Source organism: Coturnix japonica, chromosome 13, assembly GCF_054131305.1.
Source record: "Coturnix japonica strain WE chromosome 13, WE-NBRP24, whole genome shotgun sequence".
Taxonomy (NCBI): domain Eukaryota; kingdom Metazoa; phylum Chordata; class Aves; order Galliformes; family Phasianidae; genus Coturnix; species Coturnix japonica.
This window is the reverse complement of record NC_140675.1, coordinates 2,343,326-2,365,030: the sequence shown is the minus strand read 5'-3', so window position 1 is coordinate 2,365,030 and position 21,705 is coordinate 2,343,326. Positions and strand designations below refer to the sequence as shown.

The 21,705-nt window shown below is 40.5% G+C and overlaps 1 protein-coding gene across 2 annotated transcripts in view; it reads right to left on the bottom strand.

Moving 5' to 3' along the window:
• Positions 1-6,270: 6,270 nt before the first annotated feature.
• LOC107322840 (receptor-type tyrosine-protein phosphatase T-like) overlaps positions 6,271-21,705 on the bottom strand; it is a 40,662-nt gene continuing 25,227 nt past the window's right edge. Inside the window, exons 4-5 of one of the 2 annotated variants that reach the window (XM_085514538.1) lie at positions 7,058-7,351; positions 6,271-6,416 (exon numbers count right to left, since the gene is read on the bottom strand). In XM_085514538.1, the coding sequence (XP_085370664.1) occupies positions 6,394-6,416; positions 7,058-7,351 (317 nt within the window). In that variant the 3' untranslated portion in view covers positions 6,271-6,393. Of the gene's footprint in view, positions 7,352-21,705 lie in introns of both variants that reach the window. The other variant, XM_085514537.1, reaches the window with a different exon arrangement.

Genomic DNA, 21,705 nt, shown 5'->3' with positions numbered 1-21,705 from the left:
CTTTGGTGCAGCGTTCATTGCCTTGTAGCTGATGTCCTGTTTCTTTGCCTCACTCCCTTCTCTGTTAAAAATAACTCAGTACTAACAACTTACCTATTACAAGCATTGCTAAACCAAACGTACCTTAAAAATTCCACGTTGGACAAATAGATCACTCTAAGACTTCATCTCCAAAGTGATGGACTTCCTCGATAAATAGCCTTCCTTGATAAATAATCTTTCAAGCTCACCAAATATGTTTCTTCACCCTTCCTTTACTCACAAATCAGCTTCTGGAGATCTGGATATATTCAAGGACTCCTTCCCTCCTGCATTATTCTTCATTTTCTAGTAAATGCTGGAAAAATTTTCCAAGTGCCACAGGGAGAAATCTGTTATGTTAAGGTTTCAGAGTTTGTTATTTTGGCACTTGTGGTTCTCCACGTAAATCCCTTTCCAATGGTTTCTGCACCAAGATTTTAGTTTAATACTTGAAGGATTATTGGCAGCTAAGGGGAGGATTTGTGGATGTTGAATGAAGTACATTGTAATAACAACTGTCAGGCTGATTATGATGCTCAGGCCTGTACGCCTCTCCAGCAACATCTGAATACTTTGATATGGTCACAGCTATGGCCTACATGAAAATGTCTAGAGTCAAAAAACAGTCTACTACTAAACATGCTTTAGAAGCACAGCTTTTATTAAATCACAATAAAAAGCTTTTATAAGCTAAAAGCTTATAGATTAAGTTTAAAGGAGGTGAAAGCATTTCCTTTCACTTACTTTGAGCTCAGTGGAATAACAAAGAATTAAGATGGCAGCAAAGCTTCCGTCTCCTATCAATCCCATGGCAAACAAACTGCACCACAATCCAAAGACTGTGGAGCTCGGGGTCTTTGCTTCTCCACCTGCAAAATGCAAACTGAGATACAGAGGGATTCTGGCACCCTCTGAGGAGGGAGGACAAGTCTAGCTCATTCCTGGCTTTGTCATATTCAGATGCCATAAAGTAATGGATCATAGAAGCATCCACGAACAAAAGAGGGGCTAAAAACCCATGCAAACAGACAAACCCACAACGAACTTTCAAGCTCAACCAGGGTGAGATCCAAATGAAAATGAAAAGTATTTATGAAGGTGAACTCACACACCAGCACATAAAAGGCTCTGTACTCTCATACTCCACCTGCTGGCTCTCCTCAGTAGGGATCAGTTGTATTTCTATGTTCAGTTTGGGTTTTCTACTTCTTTTTTCCCCGCTTCTCTCATAAGCTGTGCACCATCCCAGCTGATAGGGGTAAGCTGGAGAGCACTGGGCAGGAAGCCACACTCACCTTAATATTTCAACATCCAGTGGGGAAAAAGTAAAAGGGTAAAATATTCACGGCAATGTAAAACAATTGACAATGTATGGAACAAAACACTTTCTAAATGTTTCACAAATATTTCAGGGTTAAAAGAGTAAAGCGAGGCTAAAGATGCAGTGTTCTATTCAGTTCAGCCCCTACCTTGCTTTTGTGTTACATGCTGGAGCTTCTAAAAAAGCCAATTAAAGTGCCTTTTATTCTATGAAATGTTTAAAATTGGGCACTTTTGGTATACAAACCCTAAGCATCTGTTATTATTTGGGTGCTTTTTCATGCAGACTCACGTACATCAAAATGAAAAGGCATTTATTTTTCAGCTGCCTTTAGAAAAGCAGAAAGAGAAGCGTAAGCAGGAAGCAGCGTTAGTCCCAGGACAAAGGTAGGTTCATGACTACACAAACACAGAGCTTCATGAATGCTTTGTAAGTGTGGGGTCTGTCATTTCACAATGTGAACTGTATAGAGAGGAAAAACAGCCTCCTCTCTTGGGTCACTCCCCAGTGGAAGCTCAGTGCTTCCCACAGGCACGGCAGGAACACACACAGTGTTCTCCGTTCCAGTTTCCTCCCACTAACTGGGCTTTTCACTCTCGTATAAAGCAACATCTGGAAATGATCATCTCATCGCACCCTCAAAAAGGCAGAGAAGCAGTAATAATATGGTAATAAGGGATGAAATTTTACGAGAGATGGCACTTAACTGAAGACTAAAAGACACCATGCAATTTCCATAAATTGCTTTTAGCAGGGGACTGAGTGACAATCAGGAAAAAAAACCACAACCCCACTCCCGGCCCTTTTTTTTTTGTGCAAATCATGGGCCCGACTTTCAACTGGTGTAAAATGGTGATGTTGGTACAGCAGTTCTGGTTGCACACAAACCCCTGAATACCATTTTGTGCAATGGCACTTTTAGGATCGTGTGGTGAAGAGACCCTCAAATCGAGGATGCTAAAATGAAGCTGCGAAAGCAAAGCGGAAAGAAGCCATCAGCGCGCCAATATCCGCTTGTTTTGTTGCTCTCCCTTCTTTAAGTGAGCTTAAAAAGGAGAATCGAGCCATTATCTCCCCCCTCTGCATTTCCGCCTCTTCAGATCTGTCAGTTCAGGGTGAAACCCAGATGGGACTTGAGAGACAAGGAATATCAAGAGTGTCCCAACACAGCTGGCATGGAAACAGGTGCCAGGTAGGTTCTGTTCCTTTGGGAAAGAGATGCTGTCCCATCCCCAGCAAGATCTCCTCCTCTTACCATGAAAGCCTCATGCCTTTCTGAAAGGCTGGCCAGCCAGCCCACTCAGAATATGGTGCTATATTCATTCTGTAGTGCTATATTCAAACACCACTGTAGAAAGTCATTAGATTTAACACCAACGGCACCAAGCAGAAACAGGGGGATGTGGAAATGAATAAATAGACTTCAGACTAATAAATAAAAATAACCACTTCAGGATAACAAACTGCCTTTGCAGATAAAATGAAATAAATCCCTAGAATTTAAATCCATCATGAGCAAAATCCCACTGGAAAAAAACCTCCAGACCAAAACCCTATCATGACTGCTTCTACATTCATGAAAGTATTTATGCAGACTAAGATAAGGGTAGTCAATCCACACGCCTTGGGACAAAAGCTGATCTCCTGCAGGATCAGGATAAAGAAATTTCCTCACCACATGTGTCCTGATTCAGGGCAAAAGGAGACACGCTTTGCTAGGCTCGGGAGCTGCTAGAAGCAAGCCTTAGATCTGTGCCATGCTGATGAACTCCCACAGTAAATCCCAGCTTCTCCTCTGCACACTATCATTTCCCAATGCACTGAATGTACTGCCTGAACTTTGGCTGGGCTTCTCAAGCCTATCCACATAACCTGTCATACTCCAATCTGGCTCTTCAAGAGTCCTGTACTGTGAAGCATCCTGCTTCTCATTTCACCATTTAATTACACCCCTTCCTGCTCCCAGATTCTTTCTGTTCCTTGTAAGTCATCACCTTGTTACAGCTCAGACAACACAGTTGGTTGATGGCATTTTCCTCAGTTCCTTTCTAGTGTCCATAACTCCTAGTTACATACAATCAATCCTCTGTTCTCTGAAAGGTGTCACTTTGCTTTGACCACACTTCCACAGCTGGTGCATCTCTAACCTGGTATTGGCAGCTCCTCCAAGAGACACCTTTTGCCTGGGACACCCCTGGCACCAGCAGCACAAAGACAAAACAGAAACAACTTCTTCCTATGGAACTCAGCTCTTCAAACTGACACCATGTCTGCACTGTCCAGGAGGTCTGAATGTACCTATTATGGGCTACAAGAAATTAAAACCTGACAGATGAGGAAATTGCTCCACTCCAGCACGTCGACAGCCACAAAATGCATGTCATCAGGAAACACTACGCCCTTTCTTGCTGTTATTTAAAGGATAGATGCTGTTCTTCTGCTCCCCAAAAATTAGGAAGTGAGGAGGGAAAAAGGAGAAACCAAGAAACGTGCGTTATCTATTGAATCAATTAGACAGAGAAAGTCATCATCTCTCGTAAAAGGACATAAGCCATTAAGATGAAGTCCCTATTTTTCAATAACACCATCAGACTGTTTCCAAGCACCAACTGGGGATCAAGAAAAAGGAATATCATATTTCCTAAGTCTATTCTTATCTCTCCAGCTGCCATGCCAAAGGCTATTGAGGTGGAATGAAAGCAGAGTTTCAATCATCAACAAAACGCTGCAGCTCACGGACAGAGTCGCTCAAACAGGTACAAGTCCCACAGGCTTTGTGGGATCCACATATCAAAACGCAGATGTAAGATTGTGCCATCCTCAGCAGCTCACCTGCAGGGCTCTGTGGCTCTTGGGAACAGAAGCTATCAAGAGAAGAACAACTCATTTCATTGTGCTATACAAGCCTTTTTTTTGGGGAATATAGCAAAAACCAAACACGAACGGAACATGTGCCACTGAGCCTTGTGCCTTGTCTAGTGCAGTAAGAATAGAAAGTCCCTTACAACATTTACCAATAAAAACAGACAAGAAACATAAGTAAGTAACCCCAAATGTTATTTTCCAACATCAACAGGTAACGTTTCCCATTTAAGGGGAGTTATCACCTTAAAGGTAAATACAAAATGTTTTTGAAACTGTAAAAACTCAGTGTTTACCATGAACAGATGCTTTGGTTGCTCAGTTCACTCAGAAGATGGTGCTGAGCAGAACAGATCATTACTGGGAGCTGTGTTCAGACATATTATTTTGACCCTATTATCCCTTCCCTATTATTTTTGGGGGGAAAACAACCTAACATTTGATATCATCCTTTCCTCTAACTGCTCCTCAACCCTGTGTCTGGTTTTAACCTCCAACAGTCTTTCTCTTGTTCTCTTGTCTCTTCCCTGTGACTGCCAATGCACTGCCAGACCATTTAACCTTCTCATACCCCAAGTCAGGACCTATCACAGCCTATGGAAACAAACTACAAACAAAAATAATCATTTATTTGCAAGGGCAGGGTTTGCCCTTTCCCTGCATCTGGATTTTTCCTGGAAGAAAGCAAGGTAGGACTTACTTCTCAGTATCATTTCTAAATATCAAATATAAATGAAGTCCTGCAATACCATCCTGTGTGAAAGCAAAAGCTCCACCAGTGGGATAAAAAAAGAAATTATAAAAAATTATATACATTATATATATTATATATAAGTTATAAAAAATAAGATATTATCTAGTTTAATAAAAACTTTGTATTATTTCTGTTTATTTAAAGCAAGACTCGTTACAAACAACATAAAACAGGACCATTTCACCACTTACTGATGACATACAAATGTGTGGGAGTTTGGTACTTCCCTCCCTGCTAAGAAAACACAATGACAAAAGAAAATAATGGGCTGAAAAAAAAGTGGAACTGCTCATCACTGAACTATTTAGAAAACAACAACTCTCTTTCAATTGATGTCATTCATTGGGTGCTGTAAGGAAAACCAAGGAGGTAGCGCTGCTTTCTTCATTCAGTACATTTCTGAAAGCCTTTACTATGAAAATTTTGTATAATTATACCAGAAATAGGTTATTTTGTAGTCCTGCCACCACATATGAAAATCAGGAAATACCACATGTTTTCTTGTCTATCATTTCAGTTAGCCCTTTCTAGAAGGCATACATCTTCAGACAGTAGGGAGGTCTCTTCCTTCGAGTCCATAAAGATCGCTACAAGTTCCCCCACCCAGTGCCCTAAACAAAACATAAATGCCACCATCATCAGCCTTAACAAGCTCTAAATTGCAACATATATTAACAGAATGACCTTCTCCAGTAAGATTTTCATTAGCAAACTAGGACGGAAAACAGCAAGTAGCACCACTTAGCCAATTTTAATAGATTATCTACATCATCCTTTATGACATCAGTTGATAATCAGAGCAAGAAATTGAGCAATTTGGGTTCCTGTACAAGCCGTCATAATGCACAAAGTTAACCACTTTTTTTTTTAATCCTGTATTACCTAGAAAGTATTACCAGACAGGCTTGCAAGTTTGGCTGTCGCAGAAAGTTGGCCTGCAAAGCTGCAAGAAACCCAACCTCAGCATGTCATAATTCCACATGGAGATGCACTGTGCCAGGTTATTTCTGCTGAAGGTTAGAAAATTTGACACCGACGTGACCACAACACTAGTGAATGAGGACAGCTGGAAGCACAGCACATGCCATTTCCCAAAGAGGCCAGCAGAACATCCATACCACTGAAGTAAAGCCTCCAAACATCTGTCTTCTGCCAATGTATAAGTGCTGAATATAGCAAACACCCAACTGCCAAATCCTTATGCTAAAGTGTCCTTTCTATTTTTTTTACCAATCAAAACTTCTCAAAGAGACTCCAGATGTTCACTGCTGTATAAGCCACACAAAAAGCAAAGGCAGTAGGGACGTGCCCCCAGCTCTGCCCTGCACTCTCAACCTGCCAGGCTTCTTTGGCAAAGGAAGAGGATGATGCTAGGGATACTTATGCTGTGAGAGACAGTGAGGAGCACTATTCTTGATTTCCATTAGTGATCCATTTATGAAAATGGGATGAATATACCTGAAACATGAAGAATGTGATCCTTTAATTTTAACTGATAAGTCCAAAATGCTTTAGAAAGATTTTTCATAACCTTGGATCAAAACTGATCTGTTCCAATATGAAAAGCAAAAAGGAAGACACTGTGCAGTGTTCAAATAGGTTTCTTTGTCAGAAGGTAGAGGAACAATCAGCACAATCAAATAGAGTACAGAAATATATTCTAACAATTCAATGCTTACCGCTTATCCCTGTTGCACAGAATAGCCAACACTGAACTGCTTCTACTTAAGAAGAACACATATTTTGCTATAAACTTGCAGGGTGAAAATGTGATAATAGTCAAGTCCTAAGATCTATTTGCCTACTGGAGAATCAGTTGAAAAGCTCTCGTTTGCTTGTCCGTTTCAACAGAAAGCAGACAGACCCTGTGGAAGAAAGTCTTGCAAGCAAACACACTGCATGAATAAAAACAACACTCTCAAACACTTGTCCATGGATAAAAAGTCAAAATATACCTACAGCATATCAAAATCCATAAAGTTCATTCAGATCTCCAAAGAAGCACATCTACAAGAAGGACAGGTAAAGTCCTGTCTGTTAATGCATCAGTAAGCAAACCAAAACATCCATGCAGTACTGGAAAGCAGCAGAAACACTACCTGCACATTTTGTCCTTGTTGTGAGTGGTGGTCCAGGTGGTCCCGTGCCTCCTTCTCCAGGGCGAGTCAGCAGCACTCTGATCTCATACTCCACATCTGGATCCAGATGCCACAGTTTGTAATTGGGAGAGTCCACAATGTGGGTTTCTGCCCAGTTCCCAGTGGTCGTCCGATACTCCACCTCTTTCAGTATGATGGGCCCGTCTCCGATGATGGAGTTGGCGTTGGGTTTGATCCACAGGTAGGTGGCTCCGACAGCCAGCAGCTCAGGAGGAGCAATAGGAGTTGGGGGTTCTGTAGACAAAAAGAAATCATGAGAGGCCTGAGGCCTTCCACTATGTACCTGTAAAGCAAGTCTGCCCCCAGTCCATTGTTAGTTATTGAATTTTTCCTGTTATTTACCAAATCTTTCATTTGGAATATTCTTTTTATGAAAGTATTTATTGCTTTACAGAAATAAAACAATAAAAAGGCACTATATTTGTTTTGAAGTTATTGCCCCTTGCACTGCTGTATTAATGCAACTGGTAGCATTACCAATGCAGAAACACCACTTCAAAAAATACAGTGCTTACAAAGCAACTTCTGCTGAAAATATAAAGCACAACAGTCATACATTTAAAAGAACAGAAGGTTTGTACTTATTTCCTCCTTTACGCATACACATACTGGCAGTCAATAGAACACAGGAGGAGGAAAAGAAGTCTTAAATAACACAGATTGAGCACACCTGTGTAGTGCTTAAAATGACACAACTAGCAAAGAGCAGAAAACTCAAATCACTTGTTCATTCTGAAGTTTTATAGAGGCAAACATACATGAAAAATAGGACAGATTTGCAGTGAAAGCACTGGCTATTTGTCTGAGAAGGTACTGCAGTTACAAACACTGGGGATCTTTCAGTGGTCCTGCACTCCAGGCACCACTAAAACTGACTGAGAGCTTTGATAGCTCAGAGCTAAAAAAAACAAAGGCACCAAGGATTGACTGTGAACTTGCTTAATTTCATGAGCAGAAGTACCCAAATAAAGTCTGTGTGAGACTTGGAAGAGTGCCCAGATGTCTGAGAAGCATCACGAGGAACTCAGCCACTGAATATAACCTCTGTGATAGAAAAGCAAAGACAAGCACTGATATCTCAGCAGCACCCTGTGACAAAAGCCACTGATGGTCTCCTGAGCCCTGCCTGCCTGATCATCCCCCTCTGTTGGAAATAACACCTGGGTATTGGAAGCCACATGAATAGCATATGCTTTGTGGTTTTGAAAACCCGAGCTGAACTGTGCAAGATTATGAGCAATTTCATTAATTTCATTTAGCTTTTGCTCTGCCACACTCTAATGCAGTTTGCCTTCAGCCCAGAGGACACAAAACCTATTCTCTTGTGAAAACAAGGCAACGAAAAGGACATTTCTCTCTGAGAAAAAAAGAAACCTATGAATGTTACATCACGACATTAATTTTAGAGCCCTATGGGAATTACTCTGCAACTCCCACAGCTGATTCCTCACTGAGCACAGAAAACAGCAAGAGGGCAGAACCACGGGAATGGGGAAGAAAGGAGATGGAGCAACACGGGATGGAGGACCAGAGCACTTTCCCCTCTGGAGAAGTTTTGCAGGTTAACATCTGCTGAGTGAAGAGAAACAAATATACAGAAACCAGCGTAAATACAAAAGTACCAACTAAAACGTTACCTAATTCACCTCCTCTGGCTATCTAATCACAATCAGCTATGCAGTAAAGTTATTTCTCTAAAAATAAAATAATTAGTTTTCAAGAAATGCATGTTGATACATTATCATTAAAAATCACATCATTATAAATCTTAAATTGTTTATTGCTTTTTTCTTGGTGCAAGAGCATTAAAAGATGGACTCACTGATTTTTATTCCCAGTGCAAAAAATGACATCTTGCAAAGTCACATTACAGCTGAGCACAAGACAAATGAAATATTAAGCATCATTCTCCTGGGCTGGTGATGCTTCAACAACAGCATGATCCAGGTTACTCTGGGATTTGATTGCCAGTTAGAACAGATTTATGGGCCTGAGTTTAATTAATAGAACAGTTTGTCCTGCTAACCAGACATTAAAGTCTTGTCTAGCAAGTTTAGAAACTAATATTGCCAAAGCAATTTAAATTAAGACGGCATCCAGCATTACTTCCCTGCCTACTTCAGGACAGATCTAAACCACCTCCCCTCCACCTCTGCCAAAACAGGGTTTCCATTTTCATCTACCCCTTCATTTTTGTCTCTCTAATAACATTAGAGGAAGAGATGTTGCAGAATAATGGAATATTAGGAGTTGAAACTGTTGTTCTCATTTTCCAAACAGAAGGAGCAAAGATGAGCAGATGTAATTGCAATTTTTCAAGACTCAGTAACACCTCACTGCACATAATGGGCTCTTTCCTACTGGCACCAACTGGACAGGAAGCTACTTTTCAATATCACTCTTTGCCAAACTATTGCAAGTGATCTTAACTAGTTATTCACTATTTAGCACAACTAGAACATAAACCAGGACCTTTTTTTTGGCCATTATAACTAAACCCACTTGTCAGTTACAGATGACCAGCCTCATGCTAACAGCTTCCTTTTGTAATTAAAACCTTTCTGCAACCTCGATTAACAGGGAAACAGATTGGGTCTGTACACATGTAATTGCAATCAGCAGTATTTTAAGCATCATTTGATCCATCCAGCCCATATTTTATATAGCAAGCTTTGTCCACCATGTTGCTCCCTTTCAGCCTTTATCCCTCTTCCTGCAGACACTGCAGGGAAGAGCACACCTGGAACTGGGCTGCTGCAACTGGGACGGCATCTAGCCTGAATGCCAGTCCCAGGATGGACACAAAAATGAGGGTTCAAGAAAAGAAAAGACATAGTACAAGCCCAAAATAGTTACTGAACATGCATAGATTTTACCCTGCACACAAAGTAGTTCCAATTATGCAGTCAGTGATGGAATTCAGGGTGTACTCTTCTGCCCTCCATAAGAAGAGAAATACTTCACATACAGCACCCATTTTACTCTTGGACAACCGCTTCTGGGTATCTCTACCCTTCTACTGGAATACTTCTCTACCTGACAATTCTAAGCAATTGCTTTAATTGAGCTCAAAAGGCTCCAAAATGAGGGAGAGAAAAGAGGATGAACCGAGTGCTCCGTGACAAAGCACTGGATGCAGCATGGGTGAAAAAGCTTGAAATGAGAACAGAGTTTATGTTCTATACTTAGTTTTCCAGTTATCTGTATAGTTCAGTGGTAAAACACTGTAAAGTGGACCAAAAGATGGAGAAAGTCAATAGAAGACTGCTAAGCTCTGTCCGTTGAGATCAATCGCGAAGGAAAACGGTATTATAGAAGACAAATTATTTGCTGGAGACACCTTCAACACGCTACTTTTTTTCTCTCCCATAAAGATGATGTAAGAAAATGTTATGTTGGAAAAAATCAACAAGTCTGTTAGAAACGTGGCAGGAAGCAGCTGGTCCATCAGTCCTTGGTAGAGGTCTAAACAGTTCTGGAGCTTTTAATGGAGCTCCCAATGAAAACATGAAATGTTACAGATTTTGATTGCTGCAGTGAAAGAAACTACAGTTATCTTCATAGGAGGTGCTGGGTAATCCTTTAAGTAGTAGATCAGTAGATGACCAATGTGTAAGCAACTGTAAAATGTACTAGATTGACTATCATTCAAGTAAAAGGCATGTAGTTGTTCTCCCAGCAGTGTGACAAATACTCCCCAATCAGCAATGACTTTCATCTCGGAAATGCACCCAGAGGTACATTAAGATTATTTCACAGAGTGCTTTTTCTGAACTCTTTTTTGCCAACTTCAGCCCAACTTACCTCTCACATCTAAAACCCCTGTGTGAAAAAGCAAGATGAGATTGCTGAAAACTAAGCAGCCTGTTCAAAAGCCAAATAGAACTGAGGGAAAAACTCCCTTTTGGCAGAAGCATAGGAGGAAGCAGACATGGCAAAAAATGTTTGAAAATACAGTTGCAAGAAACACACTCAGCCTAACTGGAACAGAGCTAAAGCCATTAATTTTATTATCCATTACTAAATACAAACAGAAACTGTTGATTATATTCCATATGGAGATAATCATAGAAGAGGTAATACCCACTAGGACAACCAATGAGCTATTTAAATGTTGCAGTGAATGTCACTTGCATTAATTCTGTCTGAAAGTTTGTATCATCTTTAAGAAAAAAGAGAGGCGATTCCTGAACAAGCCCTTGCTTATTGCCTATTCTAAACCACTGCAATCCCAGATGGAAAGCAATAATCCCCTCACTAAGAAAAAGACCTGAGCACGAAGCTGGAAAGGAGCACAGCTGAGATCTTGCTATATCAATCCTTGTGAAAGAAGGCTGAAGTTCCATCACCATGACATCCCTGATCTGTCCAGAGGAAAAGGGCAAACTCTACCAAGAGACCTTTAGAAAACCTCCATTGTTCTCCCAGGCACCAGAAAGGAACTGCCAAAGAAGCTGTCTCAAATTGAGACGTGAAAACAGGAGAATGTTGAGGGGTTTTTTTGTTTGTTGCTTTGCTCTAAATCAGAGCTTCTGATTTCTATAATAAAGTAAAAAACGTTCTATGCCAAATTGGCACGCTGCTGATGTTATTTTTTGGGGTTGCTGTTGCAATTAGATGGCTGTTTTTTGCTTTTTGGTGTTTTGAGACTTCATGCAAGTATCTCATGACAGAAGGGAATTATGTGAACAGCTTACATCAATTACAAAAGATTCAAGAAAATTAATTGGCAAAACTGAAGCCATGGAATGTTGCTGCTTTTTAAACAGGGATAGAAGAGACTGATCTGAGAGTAAAACAAAAGGGAAAGTAGCTGATGGCTTTACAGAGAGTTAGTTAATACTGGATACTTTTTCTTGCCCTGCTTCCATAGACAGCCATACACATGGGAACACAACATCAGCTCAACCTGATCAGCCCAAAGGTCTGTCACACTCAAAAACCAGTTCCAAGTCTACTTCTAGCAAAGCATAAGAACAGAAGAGTTACATGTTGATTTTCTACAGCACATAGTACTACGTAAGGACTTCCCAAGCTCCCTAAAAGAGTCTCCCAGTATCTGTATCATCCCAAGTAGTTTCACAGGACAAACCTCCAGCTGACCAGAGTCTCCACCTGAACTTAAAAATGCACCAAATGCAAGAACTCAGCTTAGAAATGTCAATAGCCGATTGAATACTGAAACATCAGAACTGTTTTCACTGTCTACTGTGATACAATTCATAAGAGAAAGGCATTAGAAAAAAATCAACCCTGCATTTGCATGTTGGCCAAGAGATGATTTAAGATAAAAAAGAACCCCTATTGTTACAAGGCTGCCTGAGCCATCCAGTCTATACCTGTCACAGTGCTTGATATCCTGTAACATCAGTAGTACATGTCCTGTCTGTAGCCAGAAATCCCAAAGAGCAGCAAGACAGCTGCAGCCTGCCCAGACCCACATGCACACAGCCAAGAGCACAGGCTCCAACTACAAGCTCAAAGACACACAGTGCTTTTCATTCTTTGGCGGTTAAAGAGCTGGGGATGGGGAGCTGCTATTTGCTGGACAAGCAGGATTTGTGTTTCCAAACCTGATATTGCTTATTCCCCTACTAATAGGAACTGTAACCACAATTTTCTCACGGCATCCTCACTGAGCAGGTGAAACGGGTAAAGATGAGGCCAGAAGGCAAATGTCAAGCTTCTTAGAACCCTTTTTCTTCGAATAAAACAAAAACTGCAGAACAGAACATAATTGTGTGTTTTTTGGCACAACAGCCACAAACAGTGGCTACTGAGAATGTACATAATTAAATTTACATTTAAGAATGCAAACCCAGCTGTTTTAAGAAATGAAGTGGCAACACATTGAAGTGCCACTGTTGGGATTTTTCGTACCTCTGTCCTTGAAGATAAATCTGTCACCTTAGCACAGCTGTGTCGCACACCTTGTTTGTAATGACAGCTTCGAGCCAGTCATGTAAATGTCTGAACAGCATCTGTGTGACTCCTTCTACTTTTACACCCCTGTAATGAGCATTTTAAGCTCTGAATCATGGTATTTATATTGCTTATTAAGAGCACGTTACTGTTATAAATGCAGCCATTGAATTTTGCTTTCCAGTGACTGTCTGAACTTCCAGTTCCATTAACTGCACAAAGAAACAGCATGAGGATTTGACGAAATTTAGCATGAGACCATTTCACTGCACTGACAGACACGGTACTAATAGCTCTTTTGTCTATAAGAGAGACATTCAAATCAGTCTCTCGGTAATGCAATAGGCTGACAGCAATGGCATATGTCAACTGTGTTGGAAGAAATGTGCCAGTGGTGTTAATAAAGTGATTCATTAATTCACCTGCATGGGTAAATTGCACCAGTCTGCCTACTCTCAAAGAAAAGTGCCCAGAACCAGCTCTAAAATCAATAATTCTGAATATTTAATTAAAGCAAAAATCCACGGAAGAGAGAGAAGACAATGCCGGGTTTCTACAGTCTACAGAACAAAGATTCATACATCCTAAGGATGCAAAAGCCTTTCTTGCGAGAAGCTGGTTTTGTATCCCGTTATCCCATTTGTATCCCAACACAGCAGTCCCAACCTGCAATCACCACCCTTACAAACATTTCACTTCTCATCCTTCACAAGCACTCCTGCACTGCATGCAGAGGCCCAGCGGGTGTGCAGGTGTCTCGTTGGCCCTCTTGAGATCAACACTGCAGCCATTCCTGGGAACAATCAGAAGATTTTTATGTGCTTAACAATCAAAGACTTACAGAAAGAATGGGAACTTGGCAGGCTGGTACTTAGCTAAAGATCCAGGACACTGGAGTAGTAACTGGGGAGATGCAATTAGATGCTGCCATATTGTTTAATGCATTAGCAAATTAATGTCAGTCCTTTCCATGTGATACTCCTTCCAATGCAGAATTTACTAGCACACAGTAAGTAGCTTCAGTACGGTATGATACAGACCACACGTCATAGCATGTCATCTGCTTCTCACTTTTGCTTTCACGGCTAATATCTCTGCCTGCAAGGGACTGGACACAACATCATGATTTGATCAACTGTCTCCTGTCTTACAACAAAAAGGTCACCTACAAATATTAGCCAATGTCCACCACGTCATGAGGCAGGAATTCCTTCCCAAAAACTGAAGTTGTAGAAGACTCGGTCAAAAGTACTGGCATCAATGTCATGGGGAAGCAGAAGGAGCAGATACAGTGCAGATCTATGTGACAGATTAAGCTAGGAAATGCTTTAGTTTCCAAAAGCATAAGAAACAAAAGGTTGTTGGTATTTACAGTGGGAAAGGTGGAAAGTGGGAGGTTTTGTGTAGAAATGGAATTGCAAGTTGACAGCAAGGCAATCACAGCGATCTGGCTGAGAAGGACAGAAGTGAGAGCTGAAAAGGCACAAGTACAGGAGATCATACAGAGAATAAAAAGCAGTAAAACAAAGCCCATATGTAGAAGAAGCAGGGGAGAAAACATATGCGATCCAGAATGGTGTCAAAGAACTAAACAAAGTGGTCAAAAAACTCAACGCAATGGCAATAAAACAAGAGCAGAGCAGATCTCTGGGGATAGTAACTGTAATCACAGAAAGAAAAAAGAAGCTATTGGAGCAAGATAACCAATATTTGACAAGATGCTCATCTTCTGACACTCCCAAAGAGCTAATAGTCAAAACGTATGGAATTATATCCTTTACATCTCACAGCAGGGTAGGTGTAGTACTTTTGTTCTAAAGAACTTGCAGCCTGATGAGAATGAGGAACACACTCTCTATACATTTCCCCCTTAAAAAGCAGTGGAAATACTCCTCAGTGATTTGAATATGTCTGTTCTAAATTAAGCAACAGAGCTGCCTGGGTTTAAAGAGGGGAATGCAATGAAGTTTGTTAAGAGGTAAGATAATTCAGAAAACTTCTTGAAACCTTTTTGAAAGCACTGCAGTCACCAGATAAGACAGGTGGAACAAACCCTACTTAACAAAGTTTATCAGTGTCATCCTATTAAACAGAGATTTATGAACTTACCCTGAGACCAGAAAGAGTTGGTACAGTCCATCACCCCCTACCAACTCTTCTCCTAATTCTGTTATAGGTTAAAGGAGTGGGGCACGGATACTGATTGGGAATTACCATAGCATGCTATTTCATTAGCCTTTCATACTGTTTGTCTCTCAGAAGCTTAATCTGAATCCCACCAGAGCCTCCAAGGATGCTTTCATTCTCTAATAAAGAAGAAAATAGCATCGGATTAGTTGAACAGTATCTCATTTCCCAGCGTAAATTAAGTGAATTAGATGGAAGACTGCTCTAATTGTAAAGCTTATTACAAGAACCCACATAGATTAGAACAGAATGCTTCTCTTTGAGTCATCATTTGTAGTGTAAAAGAGGGAAAAAAGAAGGTGATTGTAGACTCTCCCAAGGCTCCCTAATGGCTCAGTATTGACGAGACACAACTGTATCAAAAGAATCAAAAACCTCCACTACTGTAGCAAGACACACTCATAAGTATTGTGCTCTCAGAGTGCTAGAAGGCAACCTTTCTTTACACAGATAGGAGTGCACAGGCAGTCTCCAGCTAATCTATGCGAGCATCAAGCTCCCCAGGGTTGCGAGTAATGGCCATTTAACTCATTTTTAATGTTTGTGTGATCTTCTCAACCACAGAATAGCTACACAATGACATCATGACAAGAGAAACAGCATCATGCTCCTTGTTGCTTATGGAATGACACTATTATGGAATACCATTCTTGTTACGGACATCTTTCACGAGAGACTCAACACAACACACTCCTATGTGTTAAGAACTTACATATCCATGAACTGATGGCAATACTCTAAAATTTAATGTGTAGCTTCTATATATTCAAGCTTGTACTAATCATCTCAAGTTCCCTCTATAGTCAATGGAGAGAAATGGACAATTTCAGACAATGTTCAAGGTAACTTTCATATCCAAGACAGATGAAGTCTCCTTTCTTATGGCTGCAACTACTCTGTACAAAGATACTGAAAACTGCATCCACATCCCATTCAAAAACAAGGAATTCTCAACAGCCAGTAGTCAGGGCCAGCTTTAGCTCTATCTCATGCTTCTAACTCTGGGCGCTACTTAAGCTCATATATCATGTGTTATTAAATCTATTTCAGCTTTCTGCATGAACAAGCTGCTAATCTCCCACAGGGACTGCAAATGTAAATTCAACAAGCACAAAAAAGTAGAAAGGCAGTAGTAGTAGTAAACACATAAACCGTGAAACATGTAATTTCAGGTCAACTCAAGTTCAAGCAGCTTCATCAGTTGCTATGCTACTAGCTTATGATGATGGGAAAGGATGGAGACAACAAGATTTTATAGGTTCTTCTAGAGAGGCTATTTAGCAACTTTGGCTTTCTGGCACATCTCTGTCTGCAGAATGAAGGATTGTCTGTCTCTAAGCTGCTGAAATGGCAAGTGACTGGTGGTATTGACTACTATGAGCAGCATGGAACAGTTTGTCCAGATTGATTAAGTAGTTTAATCCATAGCAACCTGCTAGGTTTGCAGGAAAAGCCTCAGGCAGGGCTTTTTCATTTCGTTTAAGGCAAATTGGGGAATTAAAACATCCCACTGCCCTTTACCATCAGCCACCTCTGAAAAGTATGTGAAAGATACTCATGCAAAGTGTAAAAAAGTCCAAGTGTGTCCTAATAGCACACCATGAAGCTCCATTTTGACATCCAGATCATAAAGGGATCTCTTTCCACCCTTAGCTTATATGCCAGACTCTTGTACATACTTCATACCAGCCAGAAAGAAAGAAATCTGCCTATTACACCAAGAAATACTCCCCAAACTGGTTATTTGTATTAGTACTTATGATTTCCAATGTGTGGTGTTGTTGTTTTTATTTCCATGAAGAACAAACTTTCTACTTCTGAATGTACCTAACAGAATACCTGAGAGTCGGTCCTATTAACCCCAAATACACTCCAACAAGATAAGGAATTCTTCAAAAAACCACTTTCACTGTCTAGTCCAAGTAATCTTAATGTAAGTTAAATGGGGCTTCAGACCAAGACCTTCTCCTTGCTGAAATGTTACAGTCCAAAAAGTGCCTGACAATATCCGTACAGCCCTAAAAGCCCCGTTATTTCAGAGATGATACAAACTGCACTCAATTTGTTTTCTATGTATCTGCTACTTACGTTAATCATGTGAATAAAACAAAGAATTTCTTGCAGAAGGGCTTGGTTTGTGGCATGGGGACCCATGAACACTGAAACCTATCATAGGTGTACAGCTCTAATAGAGCACTGCACTTGGGAAACTGCGCCTGTTGACACCGGGATTTTCAGGCCTGATAAATCCCCATTTTATTTAAAAAGTCTCACCCTGTATCATAAACTTCCCCCTGAAAAAGTATAAAAGAGGCATTTCAAAATCTCTTTTGTGTATGAAAGAATCTATTTTGTAGCCATTAAAGAAAAGAGATTGAAGGTCTAAGACAGCAATCTACAGTGGTGAACAATGAATGACATTTCTACCCAACTATTCTTAGAGCTACCAACTGAGTGAGCAGCCAATCGCAGAGAAATTACAGGGGATGAGAAGTAAGAGCTGGTAATTTCCTCAGCTGCAGCACAATGGAGAAAATGTCCCAAACACAGAGTGCAGCTCCCTAACCAAGAGGCCAGACCACATCAATAAATCTAATAGTCCAACTAAGCGAAGGCTGGTAGGATATTTCCTTTAGACTTGAAGACCAGCAGAAATCCAAGATCCCAAAAAAGGTGCTGCCATTTTACTGGTTTGGGTGTGCTTTGGCTTTTTGTCAAGCAGTCTCCCAGTATTCCCAAGGATGTCTGTAATTAGTTAATAAACTCTTTCAGTAAGTACATGTTCACTGCTTGTCCTGTTGTCACTGAGGGAGTTAGTTTGAAACAAGATCTCCTATAACCAGACAAACCTGGAAGCTTATTTGGTCATGGCTCCTGGAATACAGACTGTAACTGTAGAAGAGCTAAAGCAGGTTTTGATGTAGTGTACTGTATCTAGAAGTCAATGCAAAATTAGTATTAAGACAACTTGTGTCCTCCACAGACAAGATCTTGTACTTGAGCTTATGCAACAGAACCCTGTCCTTCTTGAGAAGATGCTATTTCTCATTCACGTCGCATCAAGTTTCACACACTTCCTGCATGACCTCAAATCAACTTCCTCCAAATAAAATCTCCATTATAAAAGTGTGTGTTCCAATGATATAAAATGATAGACTAAAATGATTTATGGAGGAACTAATGGATGGAATATTCACTTTGCTACAAATCTTACCTAAACAGAATCTGCAGGTGTCTGAGAACCATCTGCATATAAGACTCATCAGATTATTAGTAGTTTGTTCACTGAAGGACACTTTTCTGTCCAGAGTTTTCTGCTTAAAGTACATTATTACTCCATCTACCCATGCAAATTGAACCTGGGCAATCCTGAGTAGGTTCAGAATCTACCTGAATGTACTGATGTAATGAGCTGAGTGCTTCCCAAATAGTTTAGTTCCCTACAGACAAACATTCAGCGAAGTCTAAAAACAGAAGGGAAAATCTGTTAAGACATGCAAAGACAGCTTTGAAAACAAACAAAAACCCACAACAACCAAAAACTACAATCTCAAAAACACTTCAAAGGATTCAGGTCACAGCGACTCATCCTTTCAAGATGATGTGCTGTGGTACACAAGCTTTGATATACAATCTGTCAGCTTCTAATAGCAACACTCCCTAAGCATGGCCATCAAACAGGTCAAGAATCATCAAGAAAGAGCAGTTCACACATGCCTTCTGGCCGAAACAAGATCTGATTAAACACTACATTATTCCAAAGTGTGATTTGAGACCACTGCTGACAGAGAGGAGTGGATTACACATGTATACATGACTACACACCTGCACGCGTTTGCACTGCCATACTATCTGTGTTATGGTGATAAGCACTGCACAGATGAAACTCTACACCAGGCTCATACCTGTACACACAGACAGGAGAACAGGAGCAGCACTGACTCCCAGCAGGAAGACTGGCTGGAACCTTTTCGCACCATCATCCTGTTACCAAGTACTTTGTAATCACAACAGCTAAACTGAGAGCTGCCAATTACCTTAATAGCTAATACGTAATTAGCAGCAGCCTGAACAATGTGTCATCCTGTGAATGTGAAGAATCAGCAACTAAAATGCAAAATGACCAACATACTATTCAGTATGAAAAAGTGTTATGCCTAGCTTAGATGAAAATGATGACTGGAAAAAAATATGTTTTCCTCAGTAAGGGACGTTTATCACTTTGTACAAGGTCTGTACTTCTTAACTCAGTGGAGAAGTCATTAATTTAGATCCATTTGAGTCACTGATGGAAAAACAGGTTTGATTAAAAAAGCCACAGAATTTAGAAAGGTAGGCTGTGAACTCTCAAGCTGTCATTCACATTGAAGCAACACAGCAAAGGCCATATGTTGATTATTTCAGCCTTTGGTACGTACATAAAATTGAGTTAGGGTACATAAGGGGTTTCTTTTTGCCCATTACTTTGTACGTGTGGAACTCCTGCTGATGCAGATCAATGGAGAACTTTAAGCAGACAAGTCCTCCATAAGCTGTCATTTACATAATCATGAACATCTGTGCTAAAAAAGTCAGCAATTTTCTCATTATGTAATTATGAGGCACTGGGTCAAAATTCACTTTTATTACTGTCAGTAATACCTGCCATGTACCTGCTGAAACTCTCAGATTCTTAATGCCTCTCAACATGAAGCAGCATTGCACTATGCCACTGAAACACAGGTACTGTAACAAAGAGCAGCAACAGAAAACATTTAGAACTGTCCTGTTATTATATGAATGGATAAGACCTGATTATACTGAGTTAAAAGTTCAGTTTCCTACTTTCTATCTGCACAAGCAGAAACCTAGTGTCCAAACAAACTGCGGGTAATACCTGATGAGATCTCCCTCCAGTGCAATAGAAAACCCTCTATTTCTTAGACTAGTGTCTAATCACAAGTGAATTGCTGCAGATAATCATGCACCCTAGAGGAGCTAGAGTAAAACACTACAGGTCAAATCTTACCCAAAGTACTTGCACAGCAAAATCTACTGCTTTGTAAGCACCGGTTAGATTGCATTCCTCAGAGTTCTTTTCAAAGCATACCCCTAAAAACATCTCCTGGTTGAGAACAGGAAGATATGGATTATGGTATAATATTTGGCTTTAACGAATAGCATCTGATCCTCTCACTCGTTAAATATTCATCAGCATAACTCCTTGCAGAATTGGCTGATTATTTAAGAAACACAAAGATGACTTGGCTCTGTGCCTAATTCTTCCCTAGTTTACTCTGGTACAAATGCAAAATAAATGGAGTTACCACTGTGAGGTAAATAAGCCAAGTTCCTGCTCTTTTGTCCCCGAGTAATCTGAAATATTGATAAATTCTTACCCTTCATAGGCAAGCTGGTAAGAAGATAAGCACCAGAGGGAACTATTTTCTAGCAGTATCTGTGCTGTGCCTGCTCTGAACCCATTTGTTGCTTAGTAGGACCCTGGCACAGCTCCACAGCCCAACAAACATGATTAAAAATGATTTGATGAACTTAGTCTGTTGAACAGGTGGCTATAATGAGCCTGGAGAGATACGAAAACCACTGTCAGCTACGTAGAAAGAGTTGATGCTTTCTAGAAATGTTTCAACACCAACAGATCTATGAATGTGAGTACAGATAAATGTTGAGCACCCCGCTGGTTGTCAGAAACTGTGATGACCAAGTGTTGAAAGTGAGGTCAAGAGAAAAGAAGCCATTGCACAGCTTCCTTTACTTTTTGCTCCAGCATGAATTAATGAGTAAGTCCTGGGGTGCTGGGAAATAGGAGATTATAAGAGAGTTTGACAGGAAAGGGTGGAAAGGATGCTACTTGGAGACAGTGGTTGCAAGCAAGGCAGTGGAGTGAAGCCGGCCCCTGAGGGTCTGGCTCAGCTCCCCAGCAAGCACAGGGAGAAGCAGAGCCAGCAGCTTGGAGTCAAAATAAGCCATTGCCAACTGGATAAGAAGTGACTGGAGACAAAGGAAGTGGATGGGGAGCTACTCAAACCACTAGGCACGCACTGACAACATCCAGAACTGGCATCTCTGGGGCACTAAGATAAAATACGAGAGTCTAAAATAGAGTTGTCAGTAGATTTTTAGTTTTAAGATCACATAAAACCCCAATTCTAAGAACTAGGCAATAATTTTATAAAAGGAAATAACTGTGGCAGTCAAATCTATCTGGAGTTTCTGAGAAGCTATGTTCATTTGTAGGTATTGGAAACCCTAGATAAAGTATTATAGTATATAACTTCCAGGAAAATTAGTTATAATTCAGAAAAAAAAGTAAACCAGGACTGATGGAACAGATACAGAACCAGACCCAGAACTGTAAGCAACCTTCTGGAATAAGCTCAATTACAAGTTGACTTGATTAATAAAAGTGAGAGAAGAAAAACGAACAGCGGAGATGAATCTGCCGCTTTCAGATTCAGCAAAATTTATTTCACAGGTTT